The 22,852-nt window shown below is 37.1% G+C and overlaps 1 protein-coding gene across 1 annotated transcript; it reads right to left on the reverse strand.

Annotated features, from left to right (window-relative positions):
- Window positions 1-325: 325 nt before the first annotated feature.
- LOC128210707 (uncharacterized) lies at window positions 326-22,033 on the reverse strand. Its single transcript, XM_052915059.1, has 10 exons — window positions 21,973-22,033; window positions 20,058-20,193; window positions 17,531-17,703; window positions 16,877-16,991; window positions 15,463-15,635; window positions 6,390-6,525; window positions 3,859-4,031; window positions 3,204-3,318; window positions 1,788-1,960; window positions 326-450 (listed from the first exon to the last, which is right to left on the reverse strand). Exons 1-10 carry the CDS (start codon window positions 22,031-22,033, stop codon window positions 416-418), a joined length of 1,290 nt encoding a protein of 429 aa, XP_052771019.1. The 3' UTR covers window positions 326-415.
- Between the last annotated feature and the right edge of the window lie 819 nt (window positions 22,034-22,852).

Genomic DNA, 22,852 nt, shown 5'->3' on the forward strand with positions numbered 1-22,852 from the left:
AATAACACGAGCAGTGTTTGCGGTAACTATTTACTTATAACATGCTATATATATGGACATAACGACAAGGATAAATAACATTGATATGGTCTAATGCTGATACACTTCCAACAGTGTCACAGAGGTACATCTCAATACAGTCGAACACCGTTGGCTCGAACTCGATTGGCTCGAATTCCTTGTTGGCTCGAACTTTATGTAAAGGACCGATTTCTTTATACTAAATGTAAGCATTCCCGCTTGGCTCGATTTTTCCGAGGCTCGAAGTATTATCGCCGATCCCTGGGAGTTCGAGCCAACGGGGTTCGAATGTAAGTTATAAGTATGAACACGTCGATACATGGAGTAGATGGGCACTATTTTTGAGCAAATGTAAATGCTTCATGCTTCTAGCAAGTCACAGTATGTCATCCGTTCACAACGTTCCTGCCTGCTGCAATCGTGATTTATCTGAAAATGAATTAAAGCTGGCGTCAATATACTGTAAGAGTTGGTTTTAAATATTTTAAATACGTACGTAATTCAAGGGTCAAACATGTGTGTATAACGTCAAAAGTAGTGAATTAAAGCTGGCGTCAATATACTGTAAGAGTTGGTTTTAAATGTTTTAAATACGTACGTAATTCAAGGGTCAAACATGTGTGTATAACGTCAAAAGTAGTGAATTAAAGCTGGCGTCAATATACTGTAAGAGTTGGTTTTAAATGTTTTAAATACGTACGTAATTCAAGGGTCAAACATGTGTGTACAACGTCAAAAGTAGTGAATTAAAGCTGGCGTCAATATACTGTAAGAGTTGGTTTTAAATGTTTTAAATACGTACGTAATTCAAGGGTCAAACATGTGTGTATAACGTCAAAAGGGGCAAATTAAAGCTGGCGTCAATATACCGTAAAAGTATGTTTTAAATGTTTTAAATACGTACGTAGTTCAAGGGTCAAACATGTGTGTATAACGTCAAAAGGGGCAAATTAAAGCTGGCGTCAATATACCGTAAAAGTATGTTTTAAATGTTTTAAATACGTACGTAATTCAAGGGTCAAACATGTGTGTATAACGTCAAAAGGGGCAAATTAAAGCTGGCGTCAATATACCGTAAAAGTATGTTTTAAATGTTTTAAATACGTACGTAGTTCAAGGGTCAAACATGTGTGTATAACGTCAAAAGTAGTGAATTAAAGCTGGCGTCAATATACCGTAAAAGTTTATTTTAAATGTTTTAAATACGTACGTAGTTCAAGAGTCAAACATGTGTGTATAACGTCAAAAAACCATCATTACTCCTAAACCAACCAAATGTCAATTATCAGCTTAAATGTAATCAAATATATAACAGGTTTCATTTCTTTTTCGAAATACACTTGCAAGCATGAAAGTTAGAAATAAATGAAATTTAATACATAAAATTCAGAAAGAAATATAATAATAAGGAATAATTTAATAAGATCGAAAGCAGGATCCGATTCCGGGCCCTCTGGATTGTTAGACGAGGTATTAATAGCTGGACCATTGAGGCGTCGATATGTTACCGGTGTTATAAAAATTAATTATTACATCGGTTTTTGTTCAACTCTACAACGCATAGTTTGAATGTTTGTTAATGTTCACAGGTGCTGATATGAATTTGTTTTTAAACGAAGTAATGCACCAGTCAATTGTAACAACGGCCCCCAAAGGTCCGGGTAATAGCGGGTACTTTGACTTTCGGTCCAGCCAAGCCCGGGTAAAATCCCCGCCCTGCGGGGACGAACTGCTGGTAAAATCCCCGCCAAAGTCAGTTTTATTACCTATACATTTCCCTTCGTTCTCTGCTTGCAACTTTCCAACATCCAAGTAGTATGCTTGTTTGATGACGTCAGAGAGCGTTGTCAGTGCGTGCATAACACTGTCGTCTGCGCATGTAATTCCTAGCTGGCCGAGAACCAACGGACTGCACTCGTATACAAACTCACTGAGAATTCTGCAGAAAAAAATATGTATATAATTATAAATTTGACACTCAGAAGTAATCATCACCTTGTTGTTTTTTTTCAAACTTCGTACGTTTTGACGTCGACGTCGAGATACGCAGTAACGTTAGAAACAAATGCGATAATATTCGGCATTCTACTAGAAGTGCTCCAGCTCGGCCTATATAGCAGAGGGAGCACATTGCTTCCCTTTTCCGGCATCCTGCTGCCTTTTTACTATGCCCTGCTGTGCCCTTTTGTTTGACAGAGCCCTCTTTGATTATTATTAACTATATTTGATATTTATTCGACATATTGTCAAGTCAATTTTACAGAAATAAGTATAAAAATAAAATATATACATACTTTTGACACTTAGGTAAAGATAACAGCTCAGGTATTTATAACAAACTATTAGTATTTAAAGTAATTACAACACATACACACTACGTATGAAATGAACATTGGCCCTTGCAAGTGCCCCATTAATGGCTCATTCAATGCGCATCAAAAGTGCCCTTTCTGACCTAGCACCCTGCCCTTATCAAATCCCGTCTAGAGCAATAGACTAGTACATGTGTACATATTTAAAATGATCGTAAAAACATCACAGCGCAGGCTTCCAGTAACTTAGTTTTACTACTTCTCAAAGACCATTCGGAACACCTCGGCCATTTTCTATCGATATCAACCTCGGATGTTTATAGACGGTTTTTAATGTCAGAAATCTTTATATTTAAGTACGCTGCAAGTAGATGGCGTAGTAATTTCAATTTAGCAGTTAAAACTTAATGATTTTACTCTTGGGAATCTTAATTATTTATTGAACTACTACACTGCACTGGCAATCATTTAAAACTAAGTAGTATAAAACTCACTTTAACACACAATAATTATTAATAATTATATTTAAAATTTTACGAACTTCTTCTACTGATGTACCGGCATAAATCATCGGTTGTTTTCGATGGGAAATGGCCGAGGTAATCCAAATGCTCACACACACCCATTCTCGTTCACCAGAGTGATGGTGCTATCCGTGACACATATTTATCATAATCAAACCTCTGATGAATGGGAATGACACACGCCATGGTGCATCGTATAGGGTAAAAATATTAAATTGACCAAATATGAAAATAAACCTTATATAAAGCTTTGATAGTAGATGAAATACTATTGTGGATGTAATATGTCCCATATAAACCTCTAAGGATGAGCCAACGTTGGAATCCCATATGCGAGACTACTTACTGACAGACGTTGGAATCAGTAAGGAGACGGAACTTCCGGTAGCAGCGCGTGTCCACGATAGCCAGCAGCTTATCGGGGCTGTTACAAACGTCACCAGGAGTCATCACCGGCCGATCTAAACATACACAAAGCCAAATACAGTTTTGGTGGACCGAATCGCGAATACACAATCTATTCACTGTTTTGGTTATTGGTGGCAATCAACAATTTGATTTAAACATTTACAGATATATATTTGTAAAATACTTTTTTTTATAATCAAACATCATTTTCAGCGTCATCTTGCAGATTCATATCTTAAAATCAACAAACTTGTATATTTAAAACTTAGCAAGAGCACCGCTAACGAATAAAACACTCGCCCATTATTCAAGCTGGTCAAGACCGAGGCAGAGCAACGACACTTCTTAAAGTCAGGTTTATTGGCTGTGTTGTACATATGTTGGAAATACACTAGTACTAAGAACACTATGCCGATTTTACGATTTTAGTTACGATCAATGTCTTGCTGTTTGCATCACCGACGATGACGTCATATGACAAACCTCGAAAATTAAACAAAACAACAACAACAGGCGAGCTAAAATCATGGCAAAACCCCCAGATACAGATATCTTCTTATTTCTACAAATTAAAGAATGAAAAACTTCCTTACCCACGCAGTCTGTGAAGTCTGACAGTAAGGGGACGTTGTTGACGTTGCTCGCCACGTTCGCGACGTTATTGTACGCTACTTTACGTAATTCCGTGTGTTGACGTTCACACTCAGTATACCGCAAACTTGATGGTATATAGTTATAGCTGCACTGGTAAAACACTTCAAACATGCTGAAAAAAACATATTATAGCAGGTGTCAAATGACCGTAAAAGTTTTATTGATATGTTATGGGTTAACAAAACTGTGTCTCTTAATTTCATTTCCTTCTATACGAATACGAATACAAATGTTTATTTGTAATGAAAGGCCGCCAGCCAAAAATACAGACAGATTTGTGTTAAAAATACATAATAATAACATGTTTATCCATGATAATAACAAATCACATCACAAAGAAAATAACACTTACAATGTAATTTCAAGAGTAAAATATATGAAATTATTGAAGCGTTTAAACTATTATCATGAGATTAATATTTTACATGGCATTAACAATAATTGATCAAACGTATGTGAAAAGTGGTAAATATAATACAATGGCAAATAAGACACAAAACATATGATATTGTATAAATCTTATGGTATATACAACAGTTATAGAACACAAACTGGAAGTACAATTTTAGGAAATCAACCCCTTCATGAACTCTTCTCGTACTTTGCTGCATTCATATACATATTTTGCTACAATGAAAATCTCTCTATCATTTTCAGTAGCCATAATTCTTGTGAATAAATGTACAGTTTCTGAATGATTTAGCAAATAAGGAAGGAGGAAACATATTTCTTCTTATTGTATCATACAAAGGACATATCAAAAACATGTGGAACTTATCTTCTACTGAATAAGCATGTCGCATGTTTAAACAAAATTGACAATATCTATATTCACGGCTAATATCCATATGACGCCCTTTTTCAATCATAAGTTGATGCCCAGAACAGCGAAAATTAGAGAAACATCGTTTATACATACTTGGCATATCAACAAACAAATAACGTTCGCCATTTAAAAGCGTTTTTAATTCACGGTAGTAAAATACCTTTGGCGAATTGTTTATTTGTGCTTGAAGTTTTTGTAACGCACAGTCTTTAATCCGGGTTTTGAATGTTTGCAAGAACAACTTTGTATTCCCAATGTCATTTGCCAGCCATGCATATCCAAAACCGTTTTCAAACAACATTCTTTTTACGTGGGAGGCCAAATTTGTTCTGCCGTTCGAGTCTTGACTTCGTAACAGAAGGTACATCTGTCTTGGATATCTGTTTGGAAGCATTTGAACAAGTTTTTCCCAATATGCATCTAAGGTTATAAGTAATTGAAATGGGTAATCGTCCACTTTCGCTCAGTGCAAAGAAGTTTGACACATTTTTATTAAGTCCACATACATCTTTACAAAACTTAAAATGAACACGTTCGATGTTCTCTGCGTATTGGAATCCCCAAATTTCTGCAGAATAACACAAGATTGGCAATATCATGCTATTAAAGAGCTTAAATGCCTGTTTTGGCATAAAAAAAATCCGAAATGCTTCTGACATGAAAAGATGCTCATTAAAGCTTTTGTTGCCTGCTTCGCCATCGTGACCTTTGTCATCGACCACGATATCTTCGGTGTAAATATGCCCCAAGGTATTTGTAAAAGGAGACCACTTTTATTCTATCACCTTTGTATGTCCAATGTTCATACTGCCTTAAAGGCCCACCATTTTTAAAAACCATAATTTTAGATTTTTCAAGGTTCACTTTCATACCAACATTATCACAAAAAGACTCAATATTATTTATCAACCCCTATATCCATTTGTATATACCTGATAAAAAAATCACTTGCTGTTTACAGGATGGTAAATATGGTAACTAGAGCTATAAAAGAATGGTTACTACCCCCATAAGAGGGTTTGCCACGGGATAAAGGTATTTAAAGTTTCAATTTACAATCGCAAAAATAAACAATAGCGTCCCATTTGGGTAAACAAACGGGGCACTGTGAACAAGTGTATTGGAGTCCAAAGTTATAATCTCTTGAATATCTTGATCGTTTTTAAGGTATACCCAATATTAAAGGTTCTGCTCGACACCAATAAGGACACCAAGGCTTTTACAATAGCTCAATAGTTTTCTCTAAAAAAACAACAACAGACGAATTAACAAGTATTAGAGCAATCCCTCTTAAACATGCATCATAAAGTGTATCATAGCCGTACACACAAACATAATACATACACGCACGGTAAGTCTTTGAAACGATGACAATCGATCAGGAAAAAAATGGCTAAGTTCTAATTCAATTCATAGTCATATGTACCTCGCACCAAAGCAATGTGGAAGTAGTTTGCTCCACGACCGACTAACCAACTGCCCGACCCATCAACCAACCAACCAACCCGAAGACCGACTCATCAACCAATCTTATAATGACTCCAATATACCCCATTCTAACTTCGTTTGAAAATTAATTCGAGATACAACTTGTGATATACATATACTGAATAAAGACATAACAAATCCGAAAGATTAACGTACGTGCACTTATTTCCGGTTAAATTGGCAAGGGTGCCGGGAGACTCGAGGACCACCGAGCACTGGTTGCTGATGGAGAACAACTTCCGGTCGAGCGCCGCTGCGCACGGAGATGTCTCCTGTCGCTCCGTCCACAGGGCTACATGAGTACACAAATGAAATAAAACTTTTGACAGGGACCATAAGACGTTGGCTTGAAGCGCAATTACATGCAAAAGTCAACTGGGCACCAGAATGATCACGTAACACCTAGTATCGACATTTTGTGTGTCCACTAAACGGCTGCATACCACTCACACGATGCGGGGGTGAGTCCAGGATTTGACGTGAGAGGAGGCAAAGTAGGTGAGTATCCTTTCGACTTGCACCCCTCCCTCAGAACCAAATTTATATGGTTTAAAAAGTTGGCAAGAGGGTTTGGGGGTACTCCCCTAAGAAATGATTAGCCATTTCAAACTCGAAATGGTGGGGGGAGGCTAGATCCGCAAATGCGATAGGATGTCTTCGAGAAAAACAAGTTAGTGTTATGACAGAAACATGTGATTGATTACATGAGAATTCATGAACATAAGGGTCACTGCGACCTTCTGCATCAAACTGTTCTTAAGTAACTGTTTGAATAAAATTGTGAAAAGCAACAGTGGCTTTGACTTTGACCTTTAACCCTCTGACATTGGAAATGATAGATGCCATCTACTGATCCATTTCATCAAACATATGAAGTGTAAATATATTATACAAGCAGAGTTTTCAAAGCATTATTGGCTGTGATCTACTGATCCAGACAAAATACCTGTGAAGTTTCAAGGTCCTAGTTCAAGTGGTTATCTAATGATTGTACAATTAAAGTTGTCAAAACAGCATTGACTGTGGCCTTGACCTATAATAATTTGACAGTGAAAAAATATGTTTCATCTACTGATCCAGTATAACATACCTGTGAAGTATCAAGGTCCTAGTTCAAGGAATTAAATTGTTATTTTAGCAGCAAAGTTGTCAAAATAGCATTGGTTGTGATGTAGACAAGGGACCTACTGATACCTATATGGGTCATGGCAACCTACTATTCAAGTGTCAAGGTCCTACCTCAGCCGTTCTTAAGTTGTTGTGCGGGCAAATAGTTCATAACACTGTTGACTGTGAGCTTGAACTTTGACCTACTGACCCAAAAACAAATAGGGCAAATAGCAAACTATCACTGAAGTTTCATAGTAAACATATTGGATACTCAACAACACTGCTTAACGAAAACCCCTCTTTTCCCATGTAAATAATCACTGTTTACTCTCCTGTACCTGTTATACCATCCAAAATGTTACCCCTGTGTACCCTCCGTTAATACGGATGTTCGGTAGCAGTCAATCGTTTGGTCATCATTCGATTGTTGATCGTAAGATGCGAATCGGGGATCCCAAATTTCTATCTATAAGGCATTGAAGGTAAATTTCGGCAATATCTGTCTCTAAAAAATATAAAGCTATTGTTTTTGTTGAACAGGTACTATGTTCCGACTGTTTCTTATATAGGGCCAAATTTAATTCGAAACTGTGCTAGAAACACCCTCAATTTCAAATCTGAAGCTAAGCTACCTGATGTCTGCAAGCCGGTGTTAATCAATCTCCAACGCAGTGTTCTCCATTAACAAGCAGAATAAGATCACTGCATATGCCTGGAATGCAGTTATATATAACTTTTCAAAACTTTTGTTAAAATACAACAATTTTTTTTATTTACAAATGATTTACATTTTTTTTTACCAAAATAACGTTTTTTCCATTGACACGGGATTTGCATGTTGTGTGCTCAAAAAACCTTAGCGATGTATAAAGGAATGTTCATGTGTTCGTTCAATATGCTCAGACCAGAGTTTTCCCAGATCAATGGCCTATGTGAGGTTGAAATGATTCCATACTCCTACCACTCTGGCAATACTCATGGTTATTGAACATACACTCGTGAATGCCTCGAACATGAGCCATCACAGCATATTGAGGCATAAGGCAATGTTCACGTGCTAAATGTGCTCAAACCAGACTTTTCCGAATACAATGGTCTGTTTGAGGTTGAAGTGATTCCAAATGCCGACCACTCTAGCATAGTGGCAATAGCCATGATAAGTTTAAGCGAACGTGTCAATGCCTAGAACATGAGCCATGAGAGCGCATTAAGCGAGTCATGCTCAACATGACACTTTTCGTTATTGTCCCCTTAGTCGAATTCTCATGTTTTATTTTCGACTACTCAAGAAAAAAGCTCCTCAGATCTCTATAGTTGATATTATAGGCCCTGTACCTAGTTTATAACTACACTTTTTGATATGGTCCCCTTAGTCCAATAATCGGGTCAGTCCGTCCCCAAAATGGCGTTTGCAGCAGCAAAGTTTTTCGAGCTCTATTTTCGGCTACTCAGTACAACAGCTCAAGCGATATAAATATATCATACAGTAAGCCTCGTGACCTAGTTCATCCCTAAACTTATCGTTATGTCCCCTAGGTAAATGTTTCGGGTCAGTTCGTCCCTATCCGGCATAGCCTGTCTAAAATCCTTGGGTATTCACATGTGCCATCACCTAGGGCCAGGATTCGGCCACACAGTGACATAGGTCCCTATGGTCCCCTTGCTCGTTTCTGCGAGAACGAATCTTACATGAATGGTAGGGGTCAATAGGGCTTATATTGCCCATATACGCATAATGTTGGGCTAAGGACGGGGCCAGACTAAATCCTCCTAGTATTAACAGTTTCCCCGAATGTATCACACCGCCAGATAACCCTTGGATACAGTGTCATTGGTCCCCTTGCTCGTTCTTAAGGCATCCGCACCATAACAGTGTCTGAATATGGGCCAAATTGGCATAGGGAATCGAGTTCATGTCCGTATCCCGCATAGCCTGCCTAAAATCCTAGGGTATTCACACGTGCCATCACCTAGGGCCAGGTCTCGGCTACACAGTGACATAGGTCCCTATGGTCCCCTTGCTCGTTTCTGCGAGAACGAGTCTTACATGAATGGTAGGGGTCAATAGGGCTTATATTGCCCATATACGCATAATGTTGGGCTAAGGACGGGGCCAGACTAAAATCCTCCTAGTATTAACAGTTTCCCCGAATGTATCACACCGCCAGGTAACCCTTGGATACAGTGCCATTGGTCCCCTTGCTCGTTCTTAAGGCATCCGCACCATAACAGTGTCTGAATATGGGCCAAATTGGCATTGGGAATCGAGTTCATGTCCGTATCCCGCATAGCCTGCCTAAAATCCTAGGGTATTCACATGTGCCATCAGCTAGGGCCAGGTCTCGGCTACACAGTGACATAGGTCCCTATGGTCCCCTTGCTCGTTTCTGCGAGAACGAGTCTTACATGTTTTCTTGAGATTAATTCTCTTATTGTATTGATTTTGATGGTGATACGGTGCTAGCACCGCATCGCCTCGGTGATATGGTGATACGGTGCTACGATACTAACTTCACGCACATCTTTTTAAAAGCATTTCAAACAAATTGGCTCCACTGGATTCTGGTTTCCCTCACGGTTAAGAGTCCTGTTGTTCGTCATACCACATAGGGCGAGGGCACTTTAATCACAGCGTACCGCGACGATTTCCTTGATTTGGAGTGGAACATGTGTTGCTATGTTACACTCGCATTACTTGAAAGGAATGACCATACCAGACTACATGGAAAATAGTTCAGAAATAGATAATATCGGAGGATCAAGCCAAGCTCAGAACGCATATTATATAAATTACCTTGAGGATACTGCAGGTTACCTTCAGCTCTTCGGAATATTTCTCCTTCCAGCGTTTTTTTTCTTGATGATTTGAAATACTATAATTATCCGCAAAATACGTCTGGCTGCTAAAAGAAGATCTGTCTTTTCGTAAGCAATTCACCATTGGTTTTAACTATAAACAGTAGATGAAGTAGATCCAGCATATTCAGCCTGTTTTTGAAATCACAAACCATTCAGCTTCAAAACCTATAGATAAGGAAGGTAGCCAATGGTTTGAGACGGTAAAACCATGCTTTGGTCCACTGTCATACAGTATGTTAATTAACAGAAATAAGGCGTGTATCAATGAGGAGGCACTTCCGGATTGGTGTAATGTGCCTTATTCATCCGAGGATGTTCTCGATGGAAATTGGCCGAGGAGTTCCGATAGTTGAATGTGTCGACAATGTCAGAGTTTACGCCATCTTCTGACGGCAGTCAATCACACTCACTGTCAGAAATCAGTCTAATTTCACTTAAATGGTAAGATGTGTTTATCTTATAATAAATAAGAATGTATTCCTAAGTTTTTTAAATAAATTTTGACAAACTTTGCTGTTTCGAGAGTGAATTATTCAGTTTTTTAATTAAGGGAAGTAACTACAAATACTTTTAAAAGAAGTTCATATTTTCACTGCTTTGTTAACATGAAAATATCACTGTTGATATTTCACTGATTCAACTCGATATTAAACCGAAAAGCAAGAAAGAAAAACAGTTTCGAGCAGGTTTTTTTTATTGAAATCCATACATGTTGACGAATCTTTTTATGCGTAATAAATCATTAATCATGTTTATTTCAGCCTCATGTTTAATGAGGGAATAGATAGTATTTAATTTACAATAATTTATTTATAACAATAAAAATACTGTAAATAATTGTAAATCTGTATATAGAAAATAATATAAAATACGAGAGTCATAATACAATGTATAACAATATAATACAATACAATACAATACAATACAATACAATAAGAGAAATGTACTAGCAGAACAAAGAAACTGTTAACACGAAATTTGACTAAAATAACGTTAAGTTTTTCGATGATTGCATGAAGTTTACCTGAATGTTTTGAGACATAAATTAATATGTAATACAGAGAGGTTCTACCTCAAAGCTTATAACAATTTCCAGAATTATGTTATCAGCAATTACTGTTGCTGGGGTCATTTCAGAACAGGTACATTTTGGCATACTCAGTTTTTTTTATTCAATTAGAAATATATGTTACATGGTTTGTAGGTTTGTAGACTTGAACGAGCATTCCATTCAACACTTAAAGGGGCACATTATAGGTTGATGCAACGCCAGTAATATGTTTAGTTGAATGTAACCTATGCAATTATCTGATGATACGTAACCTGATATAATTTCTCGCTGTTATTTAAGCTTTGTCAATAAAGTTACTTTGTTGAATTTCTCTTGTTTAATCAATCAGTGGCGCATAACAATACTTTTTTTTAATTTTAATGCATTTAATATGTTTAAAGCTGCAGTTTCACAGATCTACCGTTTTGCACTCTCACAGACTGACCGTTCTGATATAATATTCTTGGAATGAGCCAATAATTGCGTAAAGGTCAGGAAACCAGTGATATAAGACTGCTCACAAAAGATCAGATAGCAGTTTTTCATATTTACCATCGAAACCTAATGTTTTATGGCTTTTAGCTTTGCTAACGTTTAAGAAAAATGAAATATTTAGCATTTACCAAACAATGTGATATGTTTTATTGTAAGTTATCTTATATGACTGAATTGAATGGATTGCTGCCCAAATCAGCTGATTCTGAGACACAAAAAAGTCGAATCGGTCAATTTGTGAGACTGCATCTATAACTCATTTAACCTAAACAATCAAAACAACAACATACGAATTGTTTACAGATTAAAAGTATAAGTCTTTAAAAAAAATAACAATTAATAGCTACGTGGTCACTAGACAATGAAACTCCAAAATATCGCTAATATTTTGATATTTGTACACTTATCACACACTTTGTTTTATTTTAATTATTAAAGTTAAAGGAGATAAACAATATAATACATTAAAACTGAAAAAGTGCACCAACCTATAGTGTGCCCCTGTAAATCTTAGTGTACAACGAACATATTGTTGTGTCGACACGGTAAACAGTACGGCATGCAAACTTTAAAAGAAGACAACTTGTATTTAGCTACAAGCTTACATGAGTTTCATATGGTTTAAATATGTACATTTTCAAAAATACAATTCGGTAAGACAATTTGCAAGAATGGTTATTATGAGAACATGTATACGAAAAACACACATTTGAATCCGTTTAAGTATGAAGCATAATTTAAACATTCTAGACATAAATATATTACAAATGCAACGATACTATGAACAATATTATTATATAATATATAGTCAGTATACAACTAAGGCGTAAAGAAATAATATGTTTGTTTCCGGTTTCCCGACCTACCCTATTTTTTGCCCCGACCCTGGACGTTTTTATTAGTTTGTCAATGAGAAGTCTTTTTTTCATTTGGTTGATTTTAATCAATTACAATTTAATAATGAAGTATTTTCGGGGTTTAATAATACCAGCGATGCCAATACTGAATGATCTATAGCATCTATATCTTTAGTTTTTGGTAACAGAAAAACATCCCGAAAAAAATGGCTTATAAAAAAATGTTCAAAAAAGAAAAGATTTTCCGACTTATATAATAATCCTTTTTGGGGGATTGAAACCGGAAACAAACATATTATTTTAGGCCAAACGGTTTTTAAAAAAGTTTTTAACTTTATAGCACTTAATGAGTATTCCATATAGAGAGACGGAGACAATTAATTATTATATACCGATACAGGCATACTGTGAGAATTAAACTCCCTCCTTTTGCTACGCGGCTTTCTAAAGAGAACTCGGCACTTGAAGAGGGCGGTATGGAATATGTAAATACACAAATGCACGTCAGTATAATGTGTTTATACGTCAAATAAAGAAATATTTGTTAAGCATGGTGTAGTATGATCCTCACAATAACACGAGAGAATAACAATCACCATCTAGTCCGTGTCCTGTGTTGGATGAAACAAATGGTGACTATTTCGGGAGGATATGAAAATGAAGTGTTTGAGCCCATGACCGATTGCCACGAGTAAAATTCGGACATCTTTAACGCTTATGTACGAACCGCCTGGACGTACACTTCATACATTTAAATACTCATGCGTTTCGTTTAAGCTAAATGCTACACCATGCTTATAACGAATCGTAAATTACGAATAACCAATGCCTATAATAAGTTAATTTGGTGGTGTTTTATAGTTAAATATTTATACATAATCCCCCTTATCGGAACGGTAACCAAGTAGGCGGAGCTTAACCGTGCAATAACTAACGTGCGGAAAACCCCCAACGCTATTCACTTATACGCACACTACTTACTAAATGCTGTCCATAAACATATGGAACAAAATAATTACAACTCCATCAACAACCCTCGTGATTAAGAGTTCACCTTCCCGCTTCGCGCTCGTGTATCATTTGAATAACACGAGCAGTGTTTGCGGTAACTATTACTTATAACATGCTATATATTGGACATAACGACAAGGATAAATAACATTGATATGGTCTAATGCTGATACACTTCCAACAGTGTCACAGAGGTACATCTCAATACAGTCGAACACCGTTGGCTCGAACTCGATTGGCTCGAATTCCTTGTTGGCTCGAACTTTATGTAAAGGACCGATTTCTTTATACTAAATGTAAGCATTCCCGCTTGGCTCGATTTTTCCGAGGCTCGAAGTATTATCGCCGATCCCTGGGAGTTCGAGCCAACGGGGTTCGAATGTAATTATAATATGAACACGTTGATACATGGAGTAGATGGGCACTATTTTTGAGCAAATGTAAATGCTTCATGCTTCTAGCAAGTCACAGTATGTCATCCGTTCACAGCGTTCCTGCCTGCTGCAATCGTGATTTATCTGAAAATGAATTAAAGCTGGCGTCAATATACTGTAAGAGTTGGTTTTAAATATTTTAAATACGTACGTAATTCAAGGGTCAAACATGTGTGTATAACGTCAAAAGTAGTGAATTAAAGCTGGCGTCAATATACTGTAAGAGTTGGTTTTAAATGTTTTAAATACGTACGTAATTCAAGGGTCAAACATGTGTGTATAACGTCAAAAGTAGTGAATTAAAGCTGGCGTCAATATACTGTAAGAGTTGGTTTTAAATGTTTTAAATACGTACGTAATTCAAGGGTCAAACATGTGTGTACAACGTCAAAAGTAGTGAATTAAAGCTGGCGTCAATATACTGTAAGAGTTGGTTTTAAATGTTTTAAATACGTACGTAATTCAAGGGTCAAACATGTGTGTATAACGTCAAAAGGGGCAAATTAAAGCTGGCGTCAATATACCGTAAAAGTATGTTTTAAATGTTTTAAATACGTACGTAGTTCAAGGGTCAAACATGTGTGTATAACGTCAAAAGGGGCAAATTAAAGCTGGCGTCAATATACCGTAAAAGTATGTTTTAAATGTTTTAAATACGTACGTAATTCAAGGGTCAAACATGTGTGTATAACGTCAAAAGGGGCAAATTAAAGCTGGCGTCAATGTACCGTAAAAGTATGTTTTAAATACGTACGTAGTTCAAGGGTCAAACATGTGTGTATAACGTCAAAAGTAGTGAATTAAAGCTGGCGTCAATATACCGTAAAAGTTTATTTTAAATGTTTTAAATACGTACGTAGTTCAAGAGTCAAACATGTGTGTATAACGTCAAAAAACCATCATTACTCCTAAACCAACCAAATGTCAATTATCAGCTTAAATGTAATCAAATATATAACAGGTTTCATTTCTTTTTCGAAATACACTTGCAAGCATGAAAGTTAGAAATAAATGAAATTTAATACATAAAATTCAGAAAGAAATATAATAATAAGGAATAATTTAATAAGATCGAAAGCAGGATCCGATTCCGGGCCCTCTGGATTGTTAGACGAGGTATTAATAGCTGGACCATTGAGGCGTCGATATGTTACCGGTGTTATAAAAATTAATTATTACATCGGTTTTTGTTCAACTCTACAACGCATAGTTTGAATGTTTGTTAATGTTCACAGGTGCTGATATGAATTTGTTTTTAAACGAAGTAATGCACCAGTCAATTGTAACAACGGCCCCCAAAGGTCCGGGTAATAGCGGGTACTTTGACTTTCGGTCCAGCCAAGCCCGGGTAAAATCCCCGCCCTGCGGGGACGAACTGCTGGTAAAATCCCCGCCAAAGTCAGTTTTATTACCTATACATTTCCCTTCGTTCTCTGCTTGCAACTTTCCAACATCCAAGTAGTATGCTTGTTTGATGACGTCAGAGAGCGTTGTCAGTGCGTGCATAACACTGTCGTCTGCGCATGTAATTCCTAGCTGGCCGAGAACCAACGGACTGCACTCGTATACAAACTCACTGAGAATTCTGCAGAAAAAAATATGTATATACTTATAAATTTGACACTCAGAAGTAATCATCACCTTGTGTTTTTTTTTCAAACTTCGTACGTTTTGACGTCGACGTCGAGATACGCAGTAACGTTAGAAACAAATGCGATAATATTCGGCATTCTACTAGAAGTGCTCCAGCTCGGCCTATATAGCAGAGGGAGCACATTGCTTCCCTTTTCCGGCATCCTGCTGCCTTTTTACTATGCCCTGCTGTGCCCTTTTGTTTGACAGAGCCCTCTTTGATTATTATTAACTATATTTGATATTTATTCGACATATTGTCAAGTCAATTTTACAGAAATAAGTATAAAAATAAAATATATACATACTTTTGACACTTAGGTAAAGATAACAGCTCAGGTATTTATACAAACTATTAGTATTTAAAGTAATTACAACACATACACACTACGTATGAAATGAACATTGGCCCTTGCAAGTGCCCCATTAAGGCTCATTCAATGCGCATCAAAAGTGCCCTTTCTGACCTAGCACCCTGCCCTTATCAAATCCCGTCTAGAGCAATAGACTAGTACATGTGTACATATTTAAAATGATCGTAAAAACATCACAGCGCAGGCTTCCAGTAACTTAGTTTTACTACTTCTCAAAGACCATTCGGAACACCTCGGCCATTTTCTATCGATATCAACCTCGGATGTTTATAGACGGTTTTTAATGTCAGAAATCTTTATATTTAAGTACGCTGCAAGTAGATGGCGTAGTAATTTCAATTTAGCAGTTAAAACTTAATGATTTTACTCTTGGGAATCTTAATTATTTATTGAACTACTACACTGCACTGGCAATCATTTAAAACTAAGTAGTATAAAACTCACTTTAACACACAATAATTATTAATAATTATATTTAAAATTTTACGAACTTCTTCTACTGATGTACCGGCATAAATCATCGGTTGTTTTCGATGGGAAATGGCCGAGGTAATCCAAATGCTCACACACACCCATTCTCGTTCACCAGAGTGATGGTGCTATCCGTGACACATATTTATCATAATCAAACCTCTGATGAATGGGAATGACACACGCCATGGTGCATCGTATAGGGTAAAAATATTAAATTGACCAAATATGAAAATAAACCTTATATAAAGCTTTGATAGTAGATGAAATACTATTGTGGATGTAATATGTCCCATATAAACCTCTAAGGATGAGCCAACGTTGGAATCCCATATGCGAGACTACTTACTGACAGACGTTGGAATCAGTAAGGAGACGGAACTTCCGGTAGCAGCGCGTGTCCACGATAGCCAGCAGCTTATCGGGGCTGTTACAAACGTCACCAGGAGTCATCACCGGCCGATCTAAACATACACAAAGCCAAATACAGTTTTGGTGGACCGAATCGCGAATACACAATCTATTCACTGTTTTGGTTATTGGTGGCAATCAACAATTTGATTTAAACATTTACAGATATATATTTGTAAAATACTTTTTTTATAATCAAACATCATTTTCAGCGTCATCTTGCAGATTCATATCTTAAAATCAACAAACTTGTATATTTAAAACTTAGCAAGAGCACCGCTAACGAATAAAACACTCGCCCATTATTCAAGCTGGTCAAGACCGAGGCAGAGCAACGACACTTCTTAAAGTCAGGTTTATTGGCTGTGTTGTACATATGTTGGAAATACACTAGTACTAAGAACACTATGCCGATTTTACGATTTTAGTTACGATCAATGTCTTGCTGTTTGCATCACCGACGATGACGTCATATGACAAACCTCGAAAATTAAACAAAACAACAACAACAGGCGAGCTAAAATCATGGCAAAACCCCCAGATACAGATATCTTCTTATTTCTACAAATTAAAGAATGAAAAACTTCCTTACCCACGCAGTCTGTGAAGTCTGACAGTAAGGGGACGTTGTTGACGTTGCTCGCCACGTTCGCGACGTTATTGTACGCTACTTTACGTAATTCCGTGTGTTGACGTTCACACTCAGTATACCGCAAACTTGATGGTATATAGTTATAGCTGCACTGGTAAAACACTTCAAACATGCTGAAAAAAACATATTATAGCAGGTGTCAAATGACCGTAAAAGTTTTATTGATATGTTATGGGTTAACAAAACTGTGTCTCTTAATTTCATTTCCTTCTATACGAATACGAATACAAATGTTTATTTGTAATGAAAGGCCGCCAGCCAAAAATACAGACAGATTTGTGTTAAAAATACATAATAATAACATGTTTATCCATGATAATAACAAATCACATCACAAAGAAAATAACACTTACAATGTAATTTCAAGAGTAAAATATATGAAATTATTGAAGCGTTTAAACTATTATCATGAGATTAATATTTTACATGGCATTAACAATAATTGATCAAACGTATGTGAAAAGTGGTAAATATAATACAATGGCAAATAAGACACAAAACATATGAGATTGTATAAATCTTATGGTATATACAACAGTTATAGAACACAAACTGGAAGTACAATTTTAGGAAATCAACCCCTTCATGAACTCTTCTCGTACTTTGCTGCATTCATATACAAATTTTGCTACAATGAAAATCTCTCTATCATTTTCAGTAGCCATAATTCTGGTGAATAAATGTACAGTTTCTGAATGATTTAGCCAATAAGGAAGGGGGAAACATATTTCTTCTTATTGTATCATACAAAGGACATATCAAAAACATGTGGAACTTATCTTCTACTGAATAAACATGTCGCATGTTTAAACAAAATTGACAATATCTATATTCACGGCTAATATCCATATGACGCCCTTTTTCAATCATAAGTTGATGCCCAGAACAGCGAAAATTAGAGAAACATCGTTTATACATACTTGGCATATCAACAAACAAATAACGTTCGCCATTTAAAAGCGTTTTTAATTCACGGTAGTAAAATACCCTTGGCGAATTGTTTATTTGTGCTTGAAGTTTTTGTAACGCACAGTCTTTAATCCGGGTTTTGAATGTTTGCAAGAACAACTTTGTATTCCCAATGTCATTTGCCAGCCATGCATATCCAAAACCATACTCAAACAACAGTCTTTTTACGTGGGAGGCCAAATTTGTTCTGCCGTTCGAGTCTTGACTTCGTAACAGAAGGTACATCTGTCTTGGATATCTGTTTGGAAGCATTTGAACAAGTTTTTCCCAATACGATATGCATCTATGGTTATAAGTAATTGAAATGGGTAATCGTCCACTTTCGCTCAGTGCAAAGAAGTTTGACACATTTTTATTAAGTCCACATACATCATTACAAAACTTAAAATGAACACGTTCGATGTTCTCTGCGTATTGGTATCCCCAAATTTCTGCAGAATAACACAAGATTGGCAATATCATGCTATTAAAGAGCTTAAATGCCTGTTTTGGCATAAAAAAAGTGCTTCTGACATGAAAAGATGCTCATTAAAGCTTTTGTTGCCTGCTTCGCCATCGTGATCTTTGTCATCGACCACGATATCTTCGGTGTAAATATGCCCCAAGGTATTTGTAAAAGGAGACCACTTTTATTCTATCACCTTTGTATGTCCAATGTTCATACTGCCTTAAAGGCCCACCATTTCTAAAAAACATAATTTTAGATTTTTCAAGTTTCACTTTCATACCAACATTATCACAAAAAGACTCAATATTATTTATCAACCCCTATATATTGTATATACCTGATAAAAAAAATCACTTGCTGTTTACAGGATGGTAAATATGGTAACTAGAGCTATAAAAGAATGGTTACTACCCCCATAAGAGGCTTTGACACGGGATAAAGGTATTTAAAGTTTCAATTTACAATCGCAAAAATAAACAATAGCGTCCCATTTGGGTAAACAAACGGGGCACTGTGAACAAGTGTATTGGAGTCCAAAGTTATAATCTCTTGAATATCTTGATCGTTTTTAAGGTATACCCAATATTAAAGGTTCTGCTCGACACCAATAAGGACACCAAGGCTTTTACAATAGCTCAATAGTTTTCTCTAAAAAAACAACAACAGACGAATTAACAAGTATTAGAGCAATCCCTCTTAAACATGCATCATAAAGTGTATCATAGCCGTACACACAAACATAATACATACACGCACGGTAAGTCTTTGAAACGATGACAATCGATCAGGAAAAAAATGGCTAAGTTCTAATTCAATTCATAGTCATATGTACCTCGCACCAAAGCAATGTGGAAGTAGTTTGCTCCACGACCGACTAACCAACTGCCCGACCCATCAACCAACCAACCAACCCGAAGACCGACTCATCAACCAATCTTATAATGACTCCAATATACCCCATTCTAACTTCGTTTGAAAATTAATTCGAGATACAACTTGTGATATACATATACTGAATAAAGACATAACAAATCCGAAAGATTAACGTACGTGCACTTATTTCCGGTTAAATTGGCAAGGGTGCCGGGAGACTCGAGGACCACCGAGCACTGGTTGCTGATGGAGAACAACTTCCGGTCGAGCGCCGCTGCGCACGGAGATGTCTCCTGTCGCTCCGTCCACAGGGCTACATGAGTACACAAATGAAATAAAACTTTTGACAGGGACCATAAGACGTTGGCTTGAAGCGCAATTACATGCAAAAGTCAAGTGGGCACCAGAATGATCACGTAACACCTAGTATCGACATTTTGTGTGTCCACTAAACGGCTGCATACCACTCACACGATGCGGGGGTGAGTCCAGAATTTGACGTGAGAGGAGGCAAAGTAGGTGAGTATCCTTTCGACTTGCACCCCTCCCTCAGAACCAAATTTATATGGTTTAAAAAGTTGGCAAGAGGGTTTGGGGGTACTCCCCTAAGAAATGATTAGCCATTTCAAACTCGAAATGGTGGGGGGAGGCTAGATCCGCAAATGCGATAGGATGTCTTCGAGAAAAACAAGTTAGTGTTATGACAGAAACATGTGATTGATTACATGAGAATTCATGAACATAAGGGTCACTGCGACCTTCTGCATCAAACTGTTCTAAAGTAACTGTTTGAATAAAATTGTGAAAAGCAACAGTGGCTTTGACTTTGACCTTTAACCCTCTGACATTGGAAATGATAGATGCCATCTACTGATCCATTTCATCAAACATATGAAGTGTAAATATATTATACAAGCAGAGTTTTCAAGGCATTATTGGCTGTGATCTACTGATCCAGACAAAATACCTGTGAAGTTTCAAGGTCCTAGTTCAAGTGGTTATCTAATGATTGTACAATTAAAGTTGTCAAAACAGCATTGACTGTGGCCTTGACCTATAATAATTTGACAGTGAAAAAATATGTTTCATCTACTGATCCAGTATAACATACCTGTGAAGTTTCAAGGTCCTAGTTCAAGGAATTAAAATGTTATTTTAGCAGCAAAGTTGTCAAAATAGCATTGGCTGTGATGTAGACAAGGGACCTACTGATACCTATATGGGTCATGGCAACCTACTATTCAAGTGTCAAGGTCCTACCTCAGCCGTTCTTAAGTTGTTGTGCGGGCAAATAGTTCATAACACTGTTGACTGTGAGCTTGAACTTTGACCTACTGACCCCCAAAAAAATAGGGCAAATAGCAAACTATCACTGAAGTTTCATAGTAAACATATTGGATACTCAACAACACTGCTTAACGAAAACCCCTCTTTTCCCATGTAAATAATCACTGTTTACTCTCCTGTACCTGTTATACCATCCAAAATGTTACCCCTGTGTACCCTCCGTTAATACGGATGTTCGGTAGCAGTCAATCGTTTGGTCATCATTCGATTGTTGATCGTAAGATGCGAATCGGGGATCCCAAATTTCTATCTATAAGGCATTGAAGGTAAATTTCGGCAATATCTGTCTCTAAAAAATATAAAGCTATTGTTTTTGTTGAACAGGTACTATGTTCCGACTGTTTCTTATATAGGGCCAAATTTAATTCGAAACTGAGCTAGAAACACCCTCAATTTCAAATCTGAAGCTAAGCTACCTGATGTCTGCAAGCCGGTGTTAATCAATCTCCAACGCAGTGTTCTCCATTAACAAGCAGAATAAGATCACTGCATATGCCTGGAATGCAGTTATATATAACTTTTCAAAACTTTTGTTAAAATACAACAAAAATTTTTATTTACAAATGATTTACATTTTTTTTTACCAAAATAACGTTTTTTCCATTGACACGGGATTTGCATGTTGTGTGCTCAAAAAACCTTAGCGATGTATAAAGGAATGTTCATGTGTTCGTTCAATATGCTCAGACCAGAGTTTTCCCAGATCAATGGCCTATGTGAGGTTGAAATGATTCCATATTCCTACCACTCTGGCAATACTCATGGTTATTGAACATACACTCGTGAATGCCTCGAACATGAGCCATCACAGCATATTGAGGCATAAGGCAATGTTCACGTGCTAAATGTGCTCAAACCAGACTTTTCCGAATACAATGGTCTGTTTGAGGTTGAAGTGATTCCAAATGCCGACCACTCTAGCATAGTGGCAATAGCCATGATAAGTTTAAGCGAACGTGTCAATGCCTAGAACATGAGCCATGAGAGCGCATTAAGCGAGTCATGCTCAACATGACACTTTTCGTTATTGTCCCCTTAGTCGAATTCTCATGTTTTATTTTCGACTACTCAAGAAAAAAGCTCCTCAGATCTCTATAGTTGATATTATAGGCCCTGTACCTAGTTTATAACTACACTTTTTGATATGGTCCCCTTAGTCCAATAATCGGGTCAGTCCGTCCCCAAAATGGCGTTTGCAGCAGCAAAGTTTTTCGAGCTCTATTTTCGGCTACTCAGTACAACAGCTCAAGCGATATAAATATATCATACAGTAAGCCTCGTGACCTAGTTCATCCCTAAACTTATCGTTATGTCCCCTAGGTAAATGTTTCGGGTCAGTTCGTCCCTATCCGGCATAGCCTGTCTAAAATCCTTGGGTATTCACATGTGCCATCACCTAGGGCCAGGATTCGGCCACACAGTGACATAGGTCCCTATAGTCCCCTTGCTCGTTTCTGCGAGAACGAATCTTACATGAATGGTAGGGGTCAATAGGGCTTATATTGCCCATATACGCATAATGTTGGGCTAAGGACGGGGCCAGACTAAATCCTCCTAGTATTAACAGTTTCCCCGAATGTATCACACCGCCAGATAACCCTTGGATACAGTGTCATTGGTCCCCT

This window comes from Mya arenaria, chromosome 12 (genome assembly GCF_026914265.1).
Source record: "Mya arenaria isolate MELC-2E11 chromosome 12, ASM2691426v1".
Lineage (NCBI taxonomy): Eukaryota > Metazoa > Mollusca > Bivalvia > Myida > Myidae > Mya > Mya arenaria.

Excerpts from the sequence above, each read along its gene's own strand:
- LOC128210707 (XM_052915059.1), bottom strand. The coding sequence starts at position 22,033 with ATGGCTCATGTTCGAGGCATTCACGAGTGTATGTTCAATAACCATGAG. Across the intron at positions 17,704-20,057 it reads TTAACCGGAAATAAGTGCAC|CATGTTTGAAGTGTTTTACC; the intron begins GTACGTTAATCT and ends TGTTTTTTTCAG. Across the intron at positions 16,992-17,530 it reads AGACTTCACAGACTGCGTGG|ATCGGCCGGTGATGACTCCT; the intron begins GTAAGGAAGTTT and ends GTGTATGTTTAG.